Source organism: Brassica rapa, chromosome A03, assembly GCF_000309985.2.
Source record: "Brassica rapa cultivar Chiifu-401-42 chromosome A03, CAAS_Brap_v3.01, whole genome shotgun sequence".
In the NCBI taxonomy this organism is placed as follows: Eukaryota; Viridiplantae; Streptophyta; class Magnoliopsida; order Brassicales; family Brassicaceae; genus Brassica; species Brassica rapa.
In genome coordinates, this window is record NC_024797.2 from 30,317,975 (window position 1) to 30,339,600 (window position 21,626).

Here is a 21,626-nt window from a genome sequence, read left to right on the forward strand (position 1 = left end):
TTAGTGTGTTTTTTTTAGTTGATGAAAATTAGCTATGTCGTCGAGAAGACTTCTAAAATAATAACCAGCAGACTACTTGATATCGAGATGGCTACCTGGCTAAAAATACAAGCACCGGGACCGCAAAATGAGTTATTATTTTCATCATTTACACTGTATTATTGTTATTTTTTGTTTAACAAAACAGTCTTGGAATATTTGATTGTTTCACGTGTCATGGAAGGAAACTGACGACGACACACGAAAGTGAAAAGGAATCTAACTTCAAAAGGCCTGACTGCAACATGTGAGGAGGTAGAAGATGTATGATTCCACCAATCAAAGAATGAACCATAGTAAATTAGTCAGTTCTGATAAAACCGGTTCGACCAACTGAACCGGCCTCATATCATTTGTTTCTACACGATTAATTAGTTAAACTAGATGATAACTCGCGCCATGCGCGGGATGAATAGATTTAAATAGTTTATCACTTTAAATATATAGATAGATATTTGAAAGGTAAAAGTCATAGAAAGAAATATTACATTTTATATAATAATGGGTTTAACCGAAATTGCGTATATCTATATAAATTAAGCTTCGATTTTTTAAAAATCTTGTGTATTTGTTTTGTTAACTTGAAGTATAGTTTGTTGAAGTGATTCTCTAAGATTTAGAGTAAGCAAAAACTTATAAAAAATAAATTATGAAATAAAAGATAAAATGAAACATTGGCAATAGAATTTTTTTTTTTGGGATTGTACCCAATCGTAAATGAGAGCTTCGAATATAACTTGTGATCATGCCACCAGTGGAATCCTGGAATGATATAAATATAACACTGAATTAAAAAAAGAACTCAAGGTTTTTATACAAATAGTTATAATATCATTATGATAAGACAAACTCCTAAGGTGAAAAAATGAAACAAATTGAACACCTCGATATGAAATCTTGAATTTCTGACAGGTCATCATCGAAAAGCGAAAAGCATTTGAGATCTTTCTGTGTTTGCAATAAATGTGAAGTCCCATAAGAAAGTAACACATATATTTTCTTAGTCACGCAACACTAACATATAACAAAGTTGTTATTTTTATATTAAGTGAAACAAACCTTCATCCCCATTCAATTCTCTATAAGCTTAATACACAAACCAGCGGATTAGCATTCGTAGAAATCCAGAAATCATAAAACTTGTGAGCTTCAATTCCATATGCCACACACTTAAGCTCTTTCAAGCTATATTTAATAGTGAAAATTGAAATAAAAATTAATCTAATTGGCAACGGAGTTAAAGCTGGCCATGAAAAAAATTATTTGATGTCATGGTTGGAGTTGTTCTAAATATTTTTTTCAAACCTATAGCTAAAATTATACACACTTAAGTATGGTTGAAAGTATTAAATTTCGATTAAAACATTATTATCATATCAGTTTTAGTTCTTCGAAAGTATGGTTGTCTTGGTAAAAACTGGTGAGATATAACTGTATAGTACTTCTCACAATATCAATAATGCTGTGATAAAATGAATGAAATAAGGTAAGAAGGCTAGTCAAATCTCTGAAATTATACTATCCATAACGTCTTTACCATGTATTTGAAATGTTACATATAATATAATGACTGTAGGTTTATTTGGTAATGACATGAGATGTAATTAATCTAGGTAATACAAGGTTATTCAATAAAGGATGTGAGGTGCATTGTGGTGTTGACACCTAAGAAATGATAAAGTTGTTAATCATACATGAGAGTGAGGTTTATTTATAAAAACTAGATTTTTTAACCGCGCTACGCACGGATAAGATATTATACGTATTTCTCAATTTTGAAAAAAATAATGTATAATATTGTATTACATTATTTAAAAAATATAAAATAAGACTACATAGCATAAATATATTTTTAAATTTTCTTTGTGGAAATCATTATGTTATTTGATTGTTCTACTTGATTCACATATTTGCATAGTTATTTGTGATAGATGAATAACTATATTTTTATTATCAGTAAATAATATATATTTATTATATAGTATAAGAAAAATAAAGTTATTTACTTTTAAAACAAACTTGTCTCATGTTGGGGACTCGGTTATAGACATATCATATTCGAATGAGGCATTTTTTAGTTATCAATCTTCTTAACAGTCAAGAAACAAATCTGAATATCAAAACAATATCTCATACGATCTCTTTGTGGAATAATTGCTCTGAAGAAATTGAATTTATGCATCAAAAAGGACTGGAAATGGATGTGCAGATGTGTTAAATAAGTCAGCTTTACAAAGTACTATTCATAGTTCATATATCATTTATCTCCATCCTATTTTTTTGTCCACCATTTCTTAAACATCTTGAAATAACTGATGCTAATTAATAATAAACTTTTAGCTGGCAAAAAACATCAATTTGTCTAATTATCGCTTAATTTGTCTAACTGATATATATGCATTTCTCAATTCTAAAAAATAATGTATAATATTGTATTACATTATTTAAAGAATATAAAATAAGACTACATAACATAAATAAATTTTATAAATTTTCTTTGTGGAAATCATTATGTTGTTTGATTGTTCTACTTGATTCACATATTTACATAGATATTTGTGATAGATGAATAACTATATTTTATTATCAGTAAATAATATATATTTATTATATAATATAAAAAAAATGAAATTATTTACTTTTTAAACAAAGTTGTCTCATGTTGGGAACTCGGTTATAGACATATAATATTCGAAGGAGACATTTTTACAGTTATCAATCTTCTTAACAGTCATGAAACAAATCTGAATATCAAAACAATATCTCATACGATCTCTTTGTGGAATAACTCCTCTGAAGAAATTGAATTTAGGCATCAAAAAGGACTGAAAATGATGTGCATATGTGTTATCTAAGTCAGCTTTACAAAGTACTACTATTCATAATTCATATATCATTTAATTCTATCATTTCTTAAACATCTTGAAATAACTGATCTTAATTAACAATAAACTTTTGGCTGACAAAAAAAATCAAATTTGTCTAATCATCGCTTAAATATTTTATTAATATTGTCTAAGAAGCTTTCAATTGATATCATAGTTTAATTTTTATTAGTTTTTTTGTTAATTTCAGAGTTTTTTTGTATTTAAGATTTTTTTCCATATTAAGCTTATATTTCTTTCACATAATATATATATATCATAAAAATTATCATCAAATCTGTTTTACTTATTTATTATTTTGTTTTTAATGAAAATATACTTTTTAAAAAATTTAATTTAAAATAAAATTATATATAAATTTGTTGTATTCTAACAATTTTTTTTACAAAACAAAGTATCGGAGTCTTGAAAGTTGAATCCATATTATTGTAAATGTACATAAGAGTGTGATTACATATTTAGTGATTCTTGTATATGTGTCCAAGAAAGTTTCAATGGCTTAGTGGTATCTGCCATATATTTATGTCATACTAACCCGGGTTCGATCCTTACCATTGCATTGTTTTTTCATTTTTTACAAAAATAAATGTGATGACGTGGCAACTTCGAACTTTCTGATTGGACGATTTTTTGTGCCTACGTGGACACTCTAAGGGGAGCTTATATCTCCCTTTTAGTATAGTATAGATAAGAAAAATGAAATTATTTACTTTTTAAACTAAGTTGTCTCATGTTGGGGATTCGGTTATAGACATATAATATTCGAAGGTGATATTTTTACAGTTATCAATCTTCTTAACAGTCAAGAAACAAATCTGAATATCAAAATAATATCTCATACGATCTCTTTGTGGAATAACTGCTCTGAATAAATTGAATCTATGCATAAAAAAAAACTGGAAATGATGTGCAAATGTGTTATCTAAGTGAGCTCTACCATTCATAGTTCATATATCATTTAAGTCTATCCTTTCTTAAATATCTTGAAATAACTGATGCTAATTATAATAAACTTTTGGCTGGCAAAAAAATCAAATTTGTCTAATTAGCGCTTAAATATTTTATTAATATTGTCTAAGAAGCTTTCAATTGATATCATAGTTTAATTTTTATTAGTTTTTTTGTTAATTTTAGAGTTTTTTGTATTTAAGATTTTTTTCCATGTTAAGCTTATATTTCTTTCACATAATATATATATATATATATATATATATATATATATTTATATATATATATATATATATATATATATATATATATATATATATATATATATATATATATGTCATAAAATTACCATCAAATCAGTTTTACTTATTTATTATTTTGTTTTTAATGAAAATACACTTTTTATTAATTTAATTTAAAATAAAATTATATATTAATTTTTTGTATTCTAACAATTTGATTGATTTAATTAATTTGGTTTGGTGGATAACTTAAAAAGTTTTCATATGAATCGGGGAAAGCAAGCTTATGTTGTTATATTATATTTATTTGTGTATATGGAATCTATATATAATGCTAGTGTAATAAAGAAAGAACATTATTTTTTTGTAACTTCAAAAAGATACATTAGTACAATTTGAAATTATTCAAAATTGAATAAAATTGTAATTAAATAAATCTAATTGTTTTTTTATCTTGTTTAGTTGGATTCTCATGAAAATAAATCGATAGGTTAAACAAATGTTTCAAAATTTGTTGTGTTATTGTTTTGTCTATAAATTACAAAATTTAGTGAATTGATATATTTAATTATTGCACCCTTAAATAATATTTTATTAAGACATTAGAGAACTATGTTTTGAGTTCTTTTGTTAAAATTGTACAAAATCTATGTTTTTTCATATTTGTCACGGAAATTTATATGTTAAACTTACTTTTACAAAATTCTTAACTTTGTCACGAAAACAAAAATCTATGTTTTTTCATATTTGTCAATGTTCTCACACTTTCAAATAATATATTAGCTTAGTCACTTACTTTTGTTTATTTTACAAAACAAAGTATCGGAGTCTTGAAAGTTGAATCCATATTATTGTAAATGTACATAAGAGTTTGTGATTACATATTTAGTAATTCTTGTATATGTGTCCAAGAAAGTTTCAATAGCTTAGTGGTATATGCCATATATTTATGTCATACTAACCCGGGTTCGATCTTTTCCTTTGCATTGTTTTTTCATTTTTTACGAAAAAATAAATGAGATGACATGGCAACTTCGGATTCTCTGATTGGACGATTTTTTGTGCCTACGTGGACACTCTAAGAGGGGCTTATATCCCCCTTTTAGTATAGTATAGATGCACCTCAAATTATAAAAAAAGGATTAAAAGATGTTGAACAAGGTAAAAGGTAAGTAATACAAAGACATCCTACATTTTCAAATTACCCAAAGATGTGTCTTTGTTTTTCCGCAGTTTGTAGAGGCCGCGGCGCAAAATTTAAGGACAAAATTATTATACTACTCCCGCTTTCGTATTAATTGTCATTGTAGAAAAATATTTTCGTTACAAAATAAATGTCGTTTTCGACTTTTAATGCAAAAATTTATTAAACTTATTCAAAAATTTATTTTTTATTAGTTGAAATATGGTTGAAAATGTATATGTAATTGTGTTTTTATATAGAAAATATATAAAATTAATTATTTTCTTAATCTGCGTGCACAAACCTAAAACGACATTTATTATAAAATGGAGGGAGTATAATTTATTTTTTTTAATTAAACTAGAGCTTTTCCCGGGCTACGCCCGGGTTGTTTTACAAATTTAATTTATTAAGGTTTTGACATTTTTATTTGAATGTATATATATAATTGGATCAATTATAGAAATAAAAATCCTCAGATAAATACAAAATATTTAAACTATTCATGTCAGACAAATTTAAGATAATTAGAACTCAAAATTTCTTATTATGATTGATTTAGGTTCTTATGAAAACAACTGTTAAATTGATAACTAATTTAAACTTCGGAATAATTGAGTTTTAAAAAATTATACACTTCTGCATTGATCCTTTGGTTTTCATTATATAATTTGAGTATCTATATGGATTAATTTTTATCTTTCTTTAGAAAGTGGTTGAATTAGGAACAATTAATATCACAGTGACTGAAATATAATAGTGACTGAAATATAATGGTGATAAGAATGAGTCGTAAGAATCATGTCATTATTTTCTTTGTCATGCGAGAAAAAAATTTGGAACAAAATATCCTAGATCATATTAATATTTTGCAACAATTTCTTTATTTTTTACTAGGATCGGCCCGCCCTACGGGCGGGTTGTGAATTATAAAATAATCTTGAAACTAAAATTATAAGTATAATAAACTTTGGTTGTTCATAGGTTTCATGCTATTATGGTTATCGGAGGGAGGGGTGCTCGGGAGTTTGATGGTTTGTCCGAGTTTTGTTATATGTTGTTAAGTAATAGGTAGATACATGAAACTTAGATTATTAGAGTATGGGCAAAGGAATAACAAATGAACATATACTATGTTTTTTATATTAACAAATCCCGGGAATTTCTTATAATTTTTGTTATATGTATGGTATTTATAGTTTTATATATGTGTGTTATAAAAATATATGCCGTAGGGTATTATTAAAATATAATGGTCTGAATATTTTCTGACCTTTCTTATTTATGTTTAATGTACAATAATTGTTAAAAATACACAAATAAAGTTTTACTTTGGCTTTGGAAACAATAATTTCATAATTTTAAGGGTTTTAGAACATTTATTTTTTTGAATTTTTTTCTTCAACCTGTCCTACATATATTTTGATTTACTTGTACCACCTATATTTTCAAATATATATATATATAAATAATCAATTTTGGAAAATGGTCATAATCGTATTTGCATAATATTGTTATTTTCTTGAACAAAATAGTTATTAACAAATTACGTAGTGTGGTTAAAATTCTATATTATAGTTGTATTTGGATGTCATATGATAATGCATATCATATGATATGTACTTTGACATTTTTCTTTTTAAAAATTAATACAAATTCGGAATTAACTGTAGGTTTCAATACTTGTTATGCAATTTCTAAATTAAGATATTTAAGTATTTTTATATGGTCTATTATTTAATTATATGGTCTATTAAATGAGATTTTATTTCCATATGATTTTATAATCATTTATTTCTTGTTATAACAAAATAAAGTTAAATCACTGATCACAAATTTTTAAGGAAAGATTTTTTTATATCTTGGTTCCCTACCAATGTTGTCTTTCACGGCTGTTATTAAATATTTTTATGTTGTTGATTTAAAGTTTTCAGAGTAACTACATGATGTGATACTGTTCTTCTATATTTTATTTAGTTTTATTTTTGATGTGTATTTATTTGATTAAGATTGTTTTTTTCTACTCTATTATTGTTTTATTGTTTGAAATAATCTAATTGTTTTTCTACTCTATTATTATTTATTGTTTGAACTAATCTTTTTTCATGGTAAACTAAAATGTTGTGGTTTGGAATAGATTTTTGTATTAGTATAGCTTGAACTATTAATTTTACTATATTTATATGAAGAGAAAAAATTAACTGCAAGCATATAAACCCAAATCAGAGGATATAGGATAAACATTAGGTTGTGACGATGTTTTGAGTAAGTGTAAGAAGGTCACATACTAAATGACTGTATGCCATGAGATTAAACTGTTATTAAAATTTTAAGAATAAGATTGAGATAGCAGAATAACTTGTCCACTTCGATGCTTACGCTGTGTCTCCCCGTTCACTGAGATAAATGAGTCGTCCGATATGCAATGAAATTACGACAATTATTCACTGCAATCAAACTCGGGTATATAAAAATGTATAAAGTAAATGTGTAGCTCTAACCTCGGTCATCCGGACGTCTTTAAAGATTTCTTTGTATACAATATTAGTAACTCCGTCTTCACCGTCCATGTCGGAAGTCTCGTCTAAAATCTTAAGCCCATTCGGAGTTGTTACTCGAGACATGGCAACGTATAACTGACCATGAGTAAAAACAGGGCGAGGAAGATATAAAGCAACTTGGTTTAGGCTTTGGCCCTGGCTCTTGTTGATCGTCATGGCGTAGCACAGTCTGATCGGGAATTGTCTTCGATTAAAGGTGAAGGGATGCATGGTATCAGTGGGACTAAGTTGTATCCTAGGGATCAAAACTTCTTCTCCAACATCTGTCCCAGTCATAATTCTCGCTTTAACAACCCTGTTACCTAGGCGAGTAACCACCATTCTTGTACCATTGCACAGACCTTGATCCTGATTAAGATTGCGCAGCATCATCACCGGAGCTCCAACTTTGAGGCACAATCTGTGGTTAGGGAGGCCCGGAAACTCAAGTGAGTTGAGGTACTCTGACGGGTAGTGGGTGGTCCAATCATCGTCTGGCGTAGCTTCTAACTCCACTGAATCGGAACTCAAATACTCTCTAGCCTGTGATGGGATCTTAGAGAGGAGATAAGCGTTCACCTCATGTACGGTATTATTGGTAGGTGTCAGCACAGCCCTCTCTTTTAGGTAGTCCTTATCCCGGTAGTTTTGGAGGAAGTTAGGATATGCAGCATGCGCCAAAGCTTCGTGTGGTGTCTCTGAGCGAGATATCAAGAACCTTTTGTCCACAATAATCTGATTCCCTTCCTCATGTTTTGGTTTATTCGACGGCAAGGCGTCAGCTTCCCCATCTCCGACTTGTAGAATCCATTTTGCGAAGTCCTTATCTTCTTGCCGCAGCCGCATGTTGATGGATAAGGTGAATACTCGGGCCATTTTCCATAGATATGATTTGCTGATGGATGCGAGTACAGTGTCTGGCCTTTTTCCGTGTGGAATAACTGGCAAAATCTGTCGGAAATCCCCGCCGAGAAGCACCGTTTTGCCACCAAAGGGCTGTGTGCTAGCTTCTGGATTCTCATGCGTTAACAAATCTCTGAAGGAACGATCCAAGGTTTCAAAAGCGTGCCGGTGTGCCATCGGAGCTTCGTCCCATATTATTAGATCTGCCTTGGATATCAATGCAGCTAAACTCGACCCTTTGTGAATTTCACACATTGAACGATCATCTAGATTCAGAGGTAGTTTGAACCGAGAGTGAGCTGTCCTTCCTCCCGGGAGCAGCAACGCTGCGATGCCAGCTGTAGCAACCGGTATAACTACTTTTCCAACTGACCTAAGCCTTGCGATAATAGTTCTGTATAGGTATGTCTTTCCTGTTCCTCCTGCACCTGAGACAAAAATTAACTGGCCCAACCGTTCGTCTACTGACTTCAGAATAGCAGCATATACTTTCTGCTGATCAATATTCATCGCTGAGAACAATACCCTATGCGTCTCCTTCTCCTTTTCAACGTCATACATCAGCTCCTGCCGCAAAACTTGGTTGTTTACCTCTGATAGTATTGAATTGTCTGGCCGAGGCAACTCATCATAGTCTGCTAGAGACTGGTTATGCTCTTTTAAATGTTTTTCAACCTCGAGCAGTGTATACTGCTTTAACTGCTCATCTTGTAAGTCGAGTCCTGGAAATCGAAACTCCTTTCGTTTCATGTACAGTATGTCCTCTGCTAGAAACATCCAAGTATGCTCCCAAAGCTTGAGTGGGTCTACAACTTGACAATAAACCAAGATAAGCACAAACAACCTTCTCAGCTGCCGTCCGGTGGCCCATGAAGATGGCTCCTCTATTGCTTCATGCCACTCTTTATCATCATCAAGCAATCCTCGTGCATAGCACGCTTCTTTGAATTTCTTATAAACCACATCTCCTACCGTGTATAACACGTCATAACCTCTAGGACCTTTAACAACATTTAGCAGCATCCTTAAGAAGTATCTATCACCAGATGCTGGACTGACATACACGACTCTCCCAATAGCTTCCCCTTGCAGCCTGGGTGTCCATACCTTGTCGTTAGAATGGTAAACAAACCTTGAAGGAAATTCAACATATGTCAGCTCCCTAGCTTCTTCATACGTGTCGCATGCCTCAAAAAACGCTGTTAACATTGACTTATCAATATTTTCTCGGTATACCACCTTTGATAAGTCAGAAGTTTCGTCAAACACCATCACATGCTGACCTGGTAGATGTACGGGAAGCTTCACAACATTGGGCTGATTATAGTGTATGGGAAAAGCGAACAACCTCCATGAACCTTCGCAGGCTGATATGTACCGACACTCCAGAAAATTGTTGATCTCATTAGTCGTGTCTGGCTCGTTCTTGTGTATAACCACGGTTGCTCTATCAACGCCTTTCGTTATGTATTTGAAAAGATATTTTATTGCACTGGTTCTGCAACACCATTCAACGTTGATGTGGGCTTGGTATTTTTTCAGCAGACTAAGATTATGAGGCACAACGAAACGATTATCCACCTCGATATCACCCTTGATTACAAAATCTCCAGTACCAGCTCTCCTTCTATAAACAACAAATCCATATTTGTCAATTCTTGTTTGATCCGAAGAAGGTTTAGGAAAACTCTTAGTACACTCTCCCTTTTCCATGCATGGCGATTTGGGTCGCAACTTACCACACGGGCCATGAATCATATGCCGCTCTACCAGTTCAAACCCCTCTTTATCAACTTCTCTATCGGGAAACTCAGCTGAGATGTATTCATCAATCATCGCAGCGGTTACTTCCTTCTTTATTCCTTTCAACCATAGTAATATATGGGCATGGGGCAAACCTCGTTTCTGAAACTCAATGGTGTAGACAGCTACAATAATGATGGAAGACGTATATTAGATGATAACATATATAAGAAATCATTCCGATATAATTAATTACTATCAAAATATGTGCTGGTATTCAAACGTAGCAAAAGAGATAACAAAGCTAACAACCCGTAGGCGGGAAAATGTATCGAATTCTATATGCATCTAATTATCGAGGCTTGGGAGGAAGATTAGCAATAGAGATGAAGTGGCCGGGCATTCGAATTTTACTCCTATTATTTTCCACCAAATATATCCATAGTGTGATATATATACTCCTACATACCGAATTATTTGTATTTGATTTAGCATCTTGGTAGTGTATAGTTTTAGTATTTTCTTATATTTTCTGTTTCTTTTTCCTGAGAACCTGTATTATTTTGACTATTATTCCCGCTCTATGTTGTGGTCTTAAACTTTATGGTTTTACAAATATAAAATGTTTGTTGAATTATATTTATATATATCTATATATATATACATAGCTTAGTGATTGTCTCAGCACTCAAACTAACTTTTGAAATCCTTAGTACTTTATAATATAGTAAATTGTATTAATTACAAACTTACTTTGAATAATGCAGATGTGAATTGAAAATAATTAAATAACATTCTTTTATGGGTGGGTAACATAATGAAAATAGTAGGATCTTTACCTGCGTCTAGCTTGGGGAAGAATTCTCCCTTTTTGAAGTCTGCCATCATCTCATCAAGCTTTATTTTGAAAATTCGACATTCAAGGTCAGGTCGGTTATTAGCGGAGTCACCTCCATACGCATCAAGATGATTACTGAGTTCCACCCAATTAGGATTCGCGGTGACGGTTATAAAGAGATGAGGATTCCCATACCAACGGCATATTGCCATCGCGTCTTGATACTTTTCAGACATGTACCGGGGTCCGGCGGTGAATGATGAAGGGAGGATGATCTTCTTACCAACTTGTGTAGCATCTGCATCGCCGGTCTCAACAGCATCACAGACATTGTTATACAGGTCTGCTCGCAGCTTTTTCTGATTTAGACTGAGAAATCGCAGACGCTCCGTCTCTACAGCCACATACGCGTCAACAATGTACTGGTGCAGCAATCTTCCACCCTTAATAATTGTCATTCCTTCTGAAGGCCTAGTTTGTATCTGGTAAGCATAGAACTCTCGCATCGTCATGTATTCTCTTCTCACGGTGGATGCTTCAGGCCCCTTATATGGCAGTCTCTCATGGTAACCAGTTTCTCCGTACGGAAACAATAATGGATACTGAAGACTCATCAATAACGGGTGTAGATCACCTATTCTTTGTAGCGCAGATGATTTGAGCTCAACCACAATATCTCTTCCTACTGAGGTCGCAGACAAATCACCTATTATTAGTCCACCAATCTCACTCGCTGTAGGAAGATCGTATTGACGACCTCTATTTGGTTGGCTGACCAATGTGATACTGAATTCAATTTTACCGGTCGATCGAAAACGGTCGCGCGCGTGCCTGAAAGTCTTGGCTAGGTGGTTATTAGTATCTAGCATCTCAATCAACTGGGCGATGACTGTATCCTCCACTGCCAGCGTAGATGAACCTTTTGTAAAAGACCTCTTTCGGTTTTCTAGCTCATTATCAGTGTCGAAAATATAGAGCTGCAGATACTCGGGATCGTTACCATCTTCAGGTAGCATAGAACCAATTCTATGAATGATCTGGCCATGAACCCGAAATGTAAAAGGTCCAGGCGTCCCAGTAACGCTATGATCGACTTGTGCGCCCATGGATGTGAAAGCAAGCAAACTGTTTGCAACTCTGATGTGGGGTCTAAATTTTGGCGACTCTAGGAGCTCGAGCAATGGAGATGGTGGTTCTCGGACCGGTGGAAGCCTCACTCGACCTCTCTGGCAACATAGACTAAATTGTTTTGCATCTCTGCTCGTCTGTACACCAGTTGCTTCTGCATTCCATAGTAAGGCTCCACACGATGGACATGAGACTATATCCCATTTGTCACATGGCTTGTGGCCTTTTTTACCTTGAATCAAAATGAAAATAGTCAAGTTATGTCTCTGTGTTAAGACCATATTATCTAACGATTACAGAGTTTACTCAGCATACGTCTAAGTCTTGAGCCGCTTGTTGTAGACGCCGCGCGTTATTTATCGAGCTGTTTGATGAAGACGCTGTAGGACAATGTCAGCGTAAGGATGTCTGTAAGTATATCTGGTTTAACTTGCTATTAGCTAGGCATGTCCAAATAGTTACCAGTTGCGGACGCCGACGCAGTCAATCTAGCTGTTTTCTTCTGTCTACGTATTGATAGCCGTAGTTGCCTGGCGATCCGAGATGAGACTGCATACGGGGTGTCGGGGGGATGAGCGTCGCTTGGAACAGATGCCGGTGTTGGAGAAGCTGTTCGGGTTGATTATAATTATTAGATTATATATATATATATATATATATATATATATATATATATATATATATATATATATTAATGAAACTTTGGATCACTACATGTACCTGAGATGATCATTGGTCTGCCAACTCTGCGTTTCTTCATGGGTTGCGTGTTAGCTACGGAAAGTCCGATCTTTAAGTTAATACAGGTGAAGGATGATAACATGGTCTACCGTTGGTCACACTAAATAGTTACTAACCAATTGAAGTCGATTGAGTCCGTTTTGATGACCGAATAGCCATTCGTGCATGTCGGGCTAATCGCGATTCGATTGCCATTTGATCACCTGATGAAAAAGTATACAGTGGCAATGTTATAAATCGTGACAACCCGTACCCAATTTCATCAGTTAACAATGTAAATTCGTTGTGTGTACCAGTACTTGAGACTCTCATGCTCACGCGGTCGCATGCTGTTCCTCCGTACGCACCCAAGCTTCTTTCATTATTACTCTTTGGATCACTCGCACCAGGATCTAAATCTCTTTTACGTGTTTTCTTCATCATTACCTGGATAGCTTCAAACAGGTCTTAGGGTAATCAGGGTTTGGCTAAAATGGTTCTGAACACTATTGATCATCCATATGAATCTCATCGACCGTTACCAAATAATTGATTCAGAAATATGTGTAGTTAATTAGTTTCCATATTTGGCTGAGTGACTAAATGCAGTGGCAGCTATTAATTTATTAAAAACAAATATACCACAAATTACGTTATCTAACACCGGAACAAATAACATATATGATTTTCAACCTGGGAATCACTATATACTGTATATTTTTTGTGGAAAATTATTTTAGAATATTTATGATGTTTAGTTGCGCCATTATTTATCACATTATGCATATGTTATACGTTCGATACAAAATGGAAACTCATGTTGATCAATTGTTTATGGGCCAGATGGGCCTACCGTATTATTGGATCAGTTTGGGCCTTTTTATACACAATGGAGTTGGGGTTTTCCGGACCGATTACGGTGATGGAATAAAATTTGGATTTGCTTGGTAATACCTTCATGCGGAATTCAATTGGGTCCATGGAATGACGCGGGAAAGATGTAGATGAGTGCGTTTGTGTTTGATTAGGGTCGTAGCCGCAATTGCATTGCATGCGAATTTGTAGCACGTAGGTAATGACAATACGTATCTACGTGGGCCTGACGCAACCGAACTTATATACATGCAACTGCAATTATCAGTTCGAGTTACCTGGTCTGGATTTGGATATCTATAGATTAATATGTTAATTATGTAGTTTTTTTTTTCAGAATTTTTCTAAATTTATTTGTTTTTATGGAAATATTCAATTTATATATCAGTGTAAGTTGAGTGTAGTTGTTTTCTTTATTGGATAATTAACCCCTTTTTTTTTTTGATTTTTCATTAAATAAAACAGAAATCTGAATTTCTTGAGCATAAACTCAACATAACAGGAAAACATAAAAAAAAAAAAAAAAACTGATAGGAGATTCCATATAATAGCTTAAATGGAAATTTTAAAAAGAAAATGAAAACATGATTTTGGTTCAACCGCCTTCATCGTGTACTGATAAGCTCCTCAAGCAGATGCAGACGCTGGGTTGAGCCCTAAGGCCATCTCGAAAAACTCTGTCATGAGGTAGGCGGGGTAACATTTGAAGCAGACTGTGTTGACCCCCGGTGGATGGCAATTGAGTTCTGGTTCCATGCTTATGAGGGAGTCCACGTACACGTCTTTCATTTCCACGGTAAGATGACTCAATGATGCCTGGACGTTCTCCCAGCTCGTCTCAACGGAGTCAAGACCAATAGCGTCAGTCAACTTCGAAAGTATCTTCTTCCCCTTGTTGATCATACCCGTGGCCATGAGAAGAACACCGTAAAGGTACTTGGCCTCTTTGCGAGCCCCCTTAGAAGCGATACGAAGGTGATAGAGTCCCAAAACGGGATTATCAAAATCAAAATACTCGCACATACCTTTAACGTAGTGAGCATCAAGGTTGTTGGATGCCAAAAGACTTTCCATCATCTTCCCATACCCGTAAGAGATATTGGGTCGTTCCACCAAAGGGGTGATGTCGAGTGTCTTGGCAATCAATGGGTCGTTCAGTCCGAAGTTGAGACTCTTGCATGTCATCATTGTGTTACAGTAGTCGATGGAGGAAGAAGCACCGACCTTGGAGACTATGAGCCGCAGCATGTCATCAGGCATGGTCTCGAGACGTGAGAGGGAACGTTTGGATGGCTCCATTGATGTCTTTAGGAAGTTATACTGATACTGATTATAAGTATTTGCTTTTGTTTTTCTTAGTGGAGACGTACACTGACTTGTTCTGCTTATATAGAAGATTTAGTCTCAACGCCTTATAACCCACTACGCATTCTAATAACTTTAATTATTAAATTGTAATAAATAATTATTACTAACGTATTCTGCGTGAGGTAAATCGTCAAGGCGCTTGGATGCTTATTATGCGTATGTGTATAATAAGTGTAAAATAATATAGATATCCTCGCCGAATTGTTTACGTAATTCCAGAGTCTGCATAACTACGTTACAATAGCTTAGTAAATTGGATTAATTACACTAAATACCAATGAATGACTATTAAATGTATAGGTGTGGAAGGGAGCAGATAAAATATCCAGATTTTGCAAAATAAATGGATCCTTTACAATGAAAATTACTTTTTATTTTTGTACTCGATTTGGGAAAAAAAAGTTTGACGTCTATGTACGTGTTATCAAAAAGTATTTGATGTTTATGTATGTGTTAAGCTGAGAATCTAACCCACAAAATTATATGGGTCTTCTATAATCAAAATTTTGGGTTTCAAAAAAAAAAAAAATATTTGACATGGCGAAAATAATTACGTGCCGTAAGGTTTTTATTATTAATAGTCACCAAAAAAACCGTAATCAAACAAATTAATCTTAACATACATATAAGACCACGTAAGGAAATTCATCTGTTTGTGCAGGGTTATAGAACAGCCCATTTATAACGATTAGGGTTCACACAACTGCACCGAAACCAGTATCAAAGAAACCATAATCTAAACCAGAATGTTGAACACGACAATATTAATTGTATACCGGACTAACCAAACTTCAAATTTTGATACGTAATCAACGTCAGAAAATTCTAATTTTATTTTTAACACGTATAATGTAAAAGTCTACTATATAGATATGTAACTAATGCCAGAAAATATTATTTTAATTCCTAAACACATCAACATAATAGACTTACCGGAATGATAACACCTCATAATCAAGAATTAACCGGAATGCAATAAAGCTTAAATTAAAGCGCCCATATCATGGGGAATATCCAACATAGAAAAATTCAAATATGCGAAATCAAATAAAGATGCATAAGCATTATTGATCGGTGATAAGTCTTAACCAGCACGTGCCTTCTTCACCACATTCGACGTCCCAGCGTCAGTCTTCTTACGCGCCTTACTGGTTCCACCTTGATCATCAGCAGCAGGTGGTGTCTTGATGTTCGGGTTGTCATCATCATCATCGCCATCTCCCTGTACATCGATTTTATAATACAAACACGTATAGGCAATCAGCATGCAGCTAGTTTACAACATCACGGTACACATGTAACTTACATCACTCCCCACGCCATCTTCCGTCAGACGACCATGGTCCTCAGCAATACGTGTTATGGTGAATGTCTTGTGATGCTCGGTAAAGTTGAACGCAGTGACCCTCACTTGGAAAGTGTACGTTCTTCCTTCCATGTCTGCAATGAACGGAGGTAACCTAGTGTCCTCAGGGTTCACACCATCTTCAGCCTTTGACAGAAAATAAGATGGCAAGTAAGAATGAGTTCAACGTTTGACATCACGAATGTAAAAAGTTATGATTCATACCAGCATCTGTGCAGCTTCACTTGCTCGGATACTATGCAGCTTCGTTAATACACCATCGAACCATACGAACGTTCCTTCTGCAGTATCATCAGCTATCGCCATCTCCACACGATAGCTTTATGAAGATAATAAAGGCAATGTCAGGTTCCCATAAGAAGTATCGTAGTCTTTAAATCCTCATATATAAAGACTACGATACTCACCGAAGGGCCCCAACAGCATGTGGATTATTGCATACTCCACACGTGAATGCAGACTCAGTCCGCTGCAGCTTCTTACTGCATTTGGAGCAAGCAACATAACACCACCCCTTTTCCGTGTCAACACGAACAACCTTCCCGGTGCACAGAAAATCAATCTCCTGCATCATATGTATAAGACTCATGTATAAAGCAAACACTAACATTACAAATCAAAAATATAAATCATCCCCAAGAGCTAGTATACCTGAGATTCAGCAGAAACGATGAAACTGCTGAGGTCAGCAATCGTCATAGTTTCCACCTTCGCATACGACCTTAGCAGTGGAGCGGCCGACGGCAAACCGGTATCTCTGGCGACCAACCTATGCAGCATATAATGATAAGTCTAAGAACAACCGAATGCACAAACACACGACTAATAAACGACAAACGTACTTGTAGAATAGAGCATCCCCTGCTCTAGTCTTCTTGTCAAAATACACGTGTGTTCCCGACGTAGCGTTAAGAAACAGACGACCTACGTGAATTAATAAAGTTGTCAAGACTAAAGTGCTATGACACTAAATGATACCACAAAAATCAATACCTCCGACAATCTTGGGATTTATGCTAGTGATGACCATGACCTTTGGATCGACCCTCATAGTCTTAAGCTGTTTATGGAAAGCAACAGCCTGAGCGTCAAAGAAGCTTAAAGTGACAGTCTCATCGCTGTACATATCAGAAAATTAATTGTCATCATAAACATCCACATATTACGTTCAGAACTAATATATGGACAACATAAATAACAAAGTCACAATGACAGTCACCTATCCAGCTTCAGAGTCACCATTACACGATTCTTCTCCTCTGGAGGATCGCAAACCGTGCTCCTTACACTCAATATCTCACCTATGATGTCTACATCAAATTCGACACCGGTATTATTTTATTACAAAGTCAGTGATCATAACCCTATGTACTAAATGAATCAACAACATTTAAAGACGTTTCAGTTGTGATCAACATACCTGGTAGCTGAGTGTTAGTATTGGCAAGACCAATCAGCTCCGAATGGTTGCGGAACCGGAATGCTTCATCTGGCAAGGGAGAGTCAGGTTCGGTCAACTCCTGGAATGAAGTTGACTCGTTGAACCGGATCATCAAAGATGAATCAGTGAGCCGGAAATTCTGCGCGCATCTGGAGACATCAAAACCGGACACGGAAAACATTGTTCCGGCACGGAGTATTTCCCGGAACTGTGGGAGACGACCAGCACTGATCGTGACTTGCATCACAGTCGACTGAAACACAGTAAAGAATATATCAGTGATACAACGGTATAAACTCAAACGGATCATCAGTACTATAATCATCAAAAACCAAGATCTAGATAATAATCAGCAGGATCAATGCCAAACCAAATCTATATAAAAAAAAATCACAAAACGGCTCATGTATAATATTAGATCAGATCAGTAACACCCGTATATTTATTGAACAAAGAACATACGTGAAAATCAACATTCCTATTAAATAGTAGTCAAACACATAATCACTTTACATCTATACAATATCAGATCAGATCTGTAAGTCTCGTATATTTCTATAACAAAGAACATACGAAAATCAATATTTCTAAAAAATATTATACAAACGCGATCGGATTTAATCAAGACGGGGAACTTACGTTGACATCAACCATGAGCAGATCCATCCACATTAGCTCTCCACCACGCTTAACGTTCCTAGCCTCCCAGAACCGAAGCAGCCTAGCCTCCACGACGGATGAGCACCGCCCAGTCTTGAGATCGGAAAAGAAAACCTTTGCCATGGCCATTGAGAAAGATGAGGGGTCAGATTCGAGTATGAATGGGTCGCGAGAGTATAAAAGCGTAGGTAACGCGATACGTACCGGTAAGATCCTTATATAGCATAGGGGCGGCGCAGGAGAGAGCTTCGCAGTGGGATGGCGATCAAAGTCGATTTAAGACCATTAATTACTGAAGAACCGTTACATATGATGAATCGCGTATGCGCCGAACGTAGGGGAGCGGAGATCACGAAGGTGAGCGTAGAGTCTGATTAGGGTTCCATCAGGAGACTAAGGTCGTCGGGCCGCGTAAGAAAACATAACGAAGCCCAAATGTCAAGCCCGTAACAATTGATACACGTTTTAATGAAACGATGAGTTGCTGACGTGTCTCAACAGTAGATCAAGAATTGTTGCGCTGGCATCCTTGTTGGCACACTCAGGAGGGATTAAAAGTGTCTTTTATATATAAAGATTGATAGCATATAGTATCTGTAGAGAAAATTCAAAAATATTAGTTGTTTTAAAACTATTATTTGTAAGAAACTCTTAAATGAAGCAAAAGAATGACTTTATGGCACTCGCTCTTCTGATGCCTTTCTTCAGTTCTTTCTTTACTCAGTTGGCTTAGTGTCTAAACTTCAAGCAGAAGAAGACCACCTTTAAGTTTCAAGGCACAGAAGAGTTGATAGATTAAAAACTCAACAGTCTCATTAAATCAAAGCTCAATGATTTGTTTCACATATATGAAACTCAGAAATAAAGCACATTTACCAAAATGAAACTTAAACTGTGAATCTAAATATCTAATATGAATTTTTTTAAAGTATCTAATATGAATTTCTGTATAGTGATCCAAAATACACAATAATCAAAGGCATTGGGATGATCTAAAAATGCAAAATGAACTATAATATTCACTCTAAGAGAGAAGGGGTTTTAGCACATGGTCTTTATCAGTTTCTACTTTCTACATACGAAGTAATATAAATATTGCATAAAATTACTAAATTTTATATTGAAAAACAAAAACGACATGTAACTTAAAACATAATTTTTTTTTCTAAAATGTCATCTATCAAAAAATGGAAAAAACATAAATATATGATATTCTTTCATTATTTATCACTAAATGTTTTACAAATTTTGAACTTGGAAAGTAGCAAGAAATTTTGTTTCTCTATTTATTAACGTTCTGTTGATGATCTCTTTTGACCTGAGCTTTTACAACACAGACTTCATGTATCTGAGTACAATTTCTTCATAAAATGTGTGCTGGTAATTGTTGGGTATAACTTATACATATTGGTCTGAAGTAGTTAATGGTTTTACTTGGTGAATCATAAACATAAAAATAATAATGGCATCTTTGTTGAGCAATGAATAATATACATGATGTCAAGTATGTATATTATTCATACATGGTCAATGATTTTACACGCGAATTACATATTGAAATTTGTTATAATTTATTTATTATACTATTATATTTGTATTGCTTTGTTGTTTTGTATAAAAAAATTATATTTATTTTTCAAAACCTCAATTTTTCCATTGTTAGCTTTATATTTTTCATATTTTTTTTATTTATAATATATTAATTCTAATGGGGATTCAATCAACAATTGTTTTTTTTATTTTAAATAGGTTTACATATAAGAACACCAAAAAAGAGTAGTATGACTAACATAATAAAGAATATGTGTAAGTGGGGGTTTCTTCTCTTCGTTTCAGGTCATACACGTTTTACCAACCTATCAATCGTATGCTTATTATAGCCACCCTCATCATCATCATTCTTGACTGTTCCATGTCTATACACCATCGATTCCATAAATGTCCCTCTTATGGTGAGAGTATTCCTCGTCCTCCTTTCTTATGTGATTTCCTATTTGGTTACTTTCATACTTCAGCTTCCTCTTTTTTTTTTCATTCCTAACCTAACCATCAACAGAGTTTCTTGCAATTTTCTTTCTACGGGAATCTCTTATATATCTTTCCTTGTCATGCTTGCACCCAGCTTCTTCTTCATCTCTTTTATAGGCCATTCTTGCCACTTGAATCACATACTTGTTCTTCAGAAGACTCGATTCCACATTGTCCACATTTCTTTTCTGATTTTGTCGTCATTAGCTGCGCAACTGTTGTTTCTCATTCTCAGATTAAGGCTCGGTAGCATCAGAATCATACCTCTTCTTCCCACCTGTTCTTTGTTCATCATGTTTGTTCCTGACTTCTTTCGAACCACATTGGTTGGAGGGTCGACTCTTTTTGTCTGACTTGCTAAGTTTATTGTTGTCGACTTGTTGTCACTCTCAACTTCAGATTCAGAAGATACAATTCTTTTGATTATAATTCGTTTCTTTGTACCTTACTTCTTCTCTTCTCTCCACTGTCACTGACAGAGTCAGTATCCGAGCTGCTAGAGTCACTTTCACCACAACTCTAGTGTTTACGCGCCAGAACCTTCTTGTTAGTGTGCCTTCTGTGGTCACACGACAATTTTCATCAGAGTCAGATGAATCATCCTATATACTTTATATGCTGACATATGACTAAAAAAGACAGAAAAAGCTTCAGTATCAATTTCAACAATCATGGACAATAAAAACTCAAAACACGGCAGGATAAAGTATTCACCATGTCA

General features: G+C 34.3%; 3 protein-coding genes across 3 annotated transcripts; all 3 read right to left on the reverse strand.

The window, feature by feature from the left end:
- Positions 1–5,854: 5,854 nt before the first annotated feature.
- Positions 5,855–10,638, reverse strand: LOC103862283. The gene has a single exon (XM_033287941.1). The coding sequence runs from the start codon at positions 10,574–10,576 to the stop codon at positions 7,751–7,753; it is 2,826 nt and encodes a 941-aa protein (XP_033143832.1). The 5' UTR covers positions 10,577–10,638; the 3' UTR covers positions 5,855–7,750.
- Positions 10,639–14,669: 4,031 nt separating this feature from the next.
- Positions 14,670–15,341, reverse strand: LOC103862284 (F-box protein At2g35280). The gene has a single exon (XM_009139980.1). The coding sequence runs from the start codon at positions 15,339–15,341 to the stop codon at positions 14,670–14,672; it is 672 nt and encodes a 223-aa protein (XP_009138228.1).
- Positions 15,342–16,260: 919 nt separating this feature from the next.
- Positions 16,261–19,330, reverse strand: LOC103862214. Its single transcript, XM_009139915.3, has 11 exons — positions 19,082–19,330; positions 18,857–18,991; positions 18,197–18,470; positions 17,996–18,086; positions 17,770–17,894; positions 17,619–17,700; positions 17,428–17,545; positions 17,184–17,341; positions 16,981–17,095; positions 16,717–16,902; positions 16,261–16,632 (listed from the first exon to the last, which is right to left on the reverse strand). Exons 2-11 carry the CDS (start codon positions 18,887–18,889, stop codon positions 16,495–16,497), a joined length of 1,320 nt encoding a protein of 439 aa, XP_009138163.1. The 5' UTR covers positions 18,890–18,991; positions 19,082–19,330; the 3' UTR covers positions 16,261–16,494.
- Between the last annotated feature and the right edge of the window lie 2,296 nt (positions 19,331–21,626).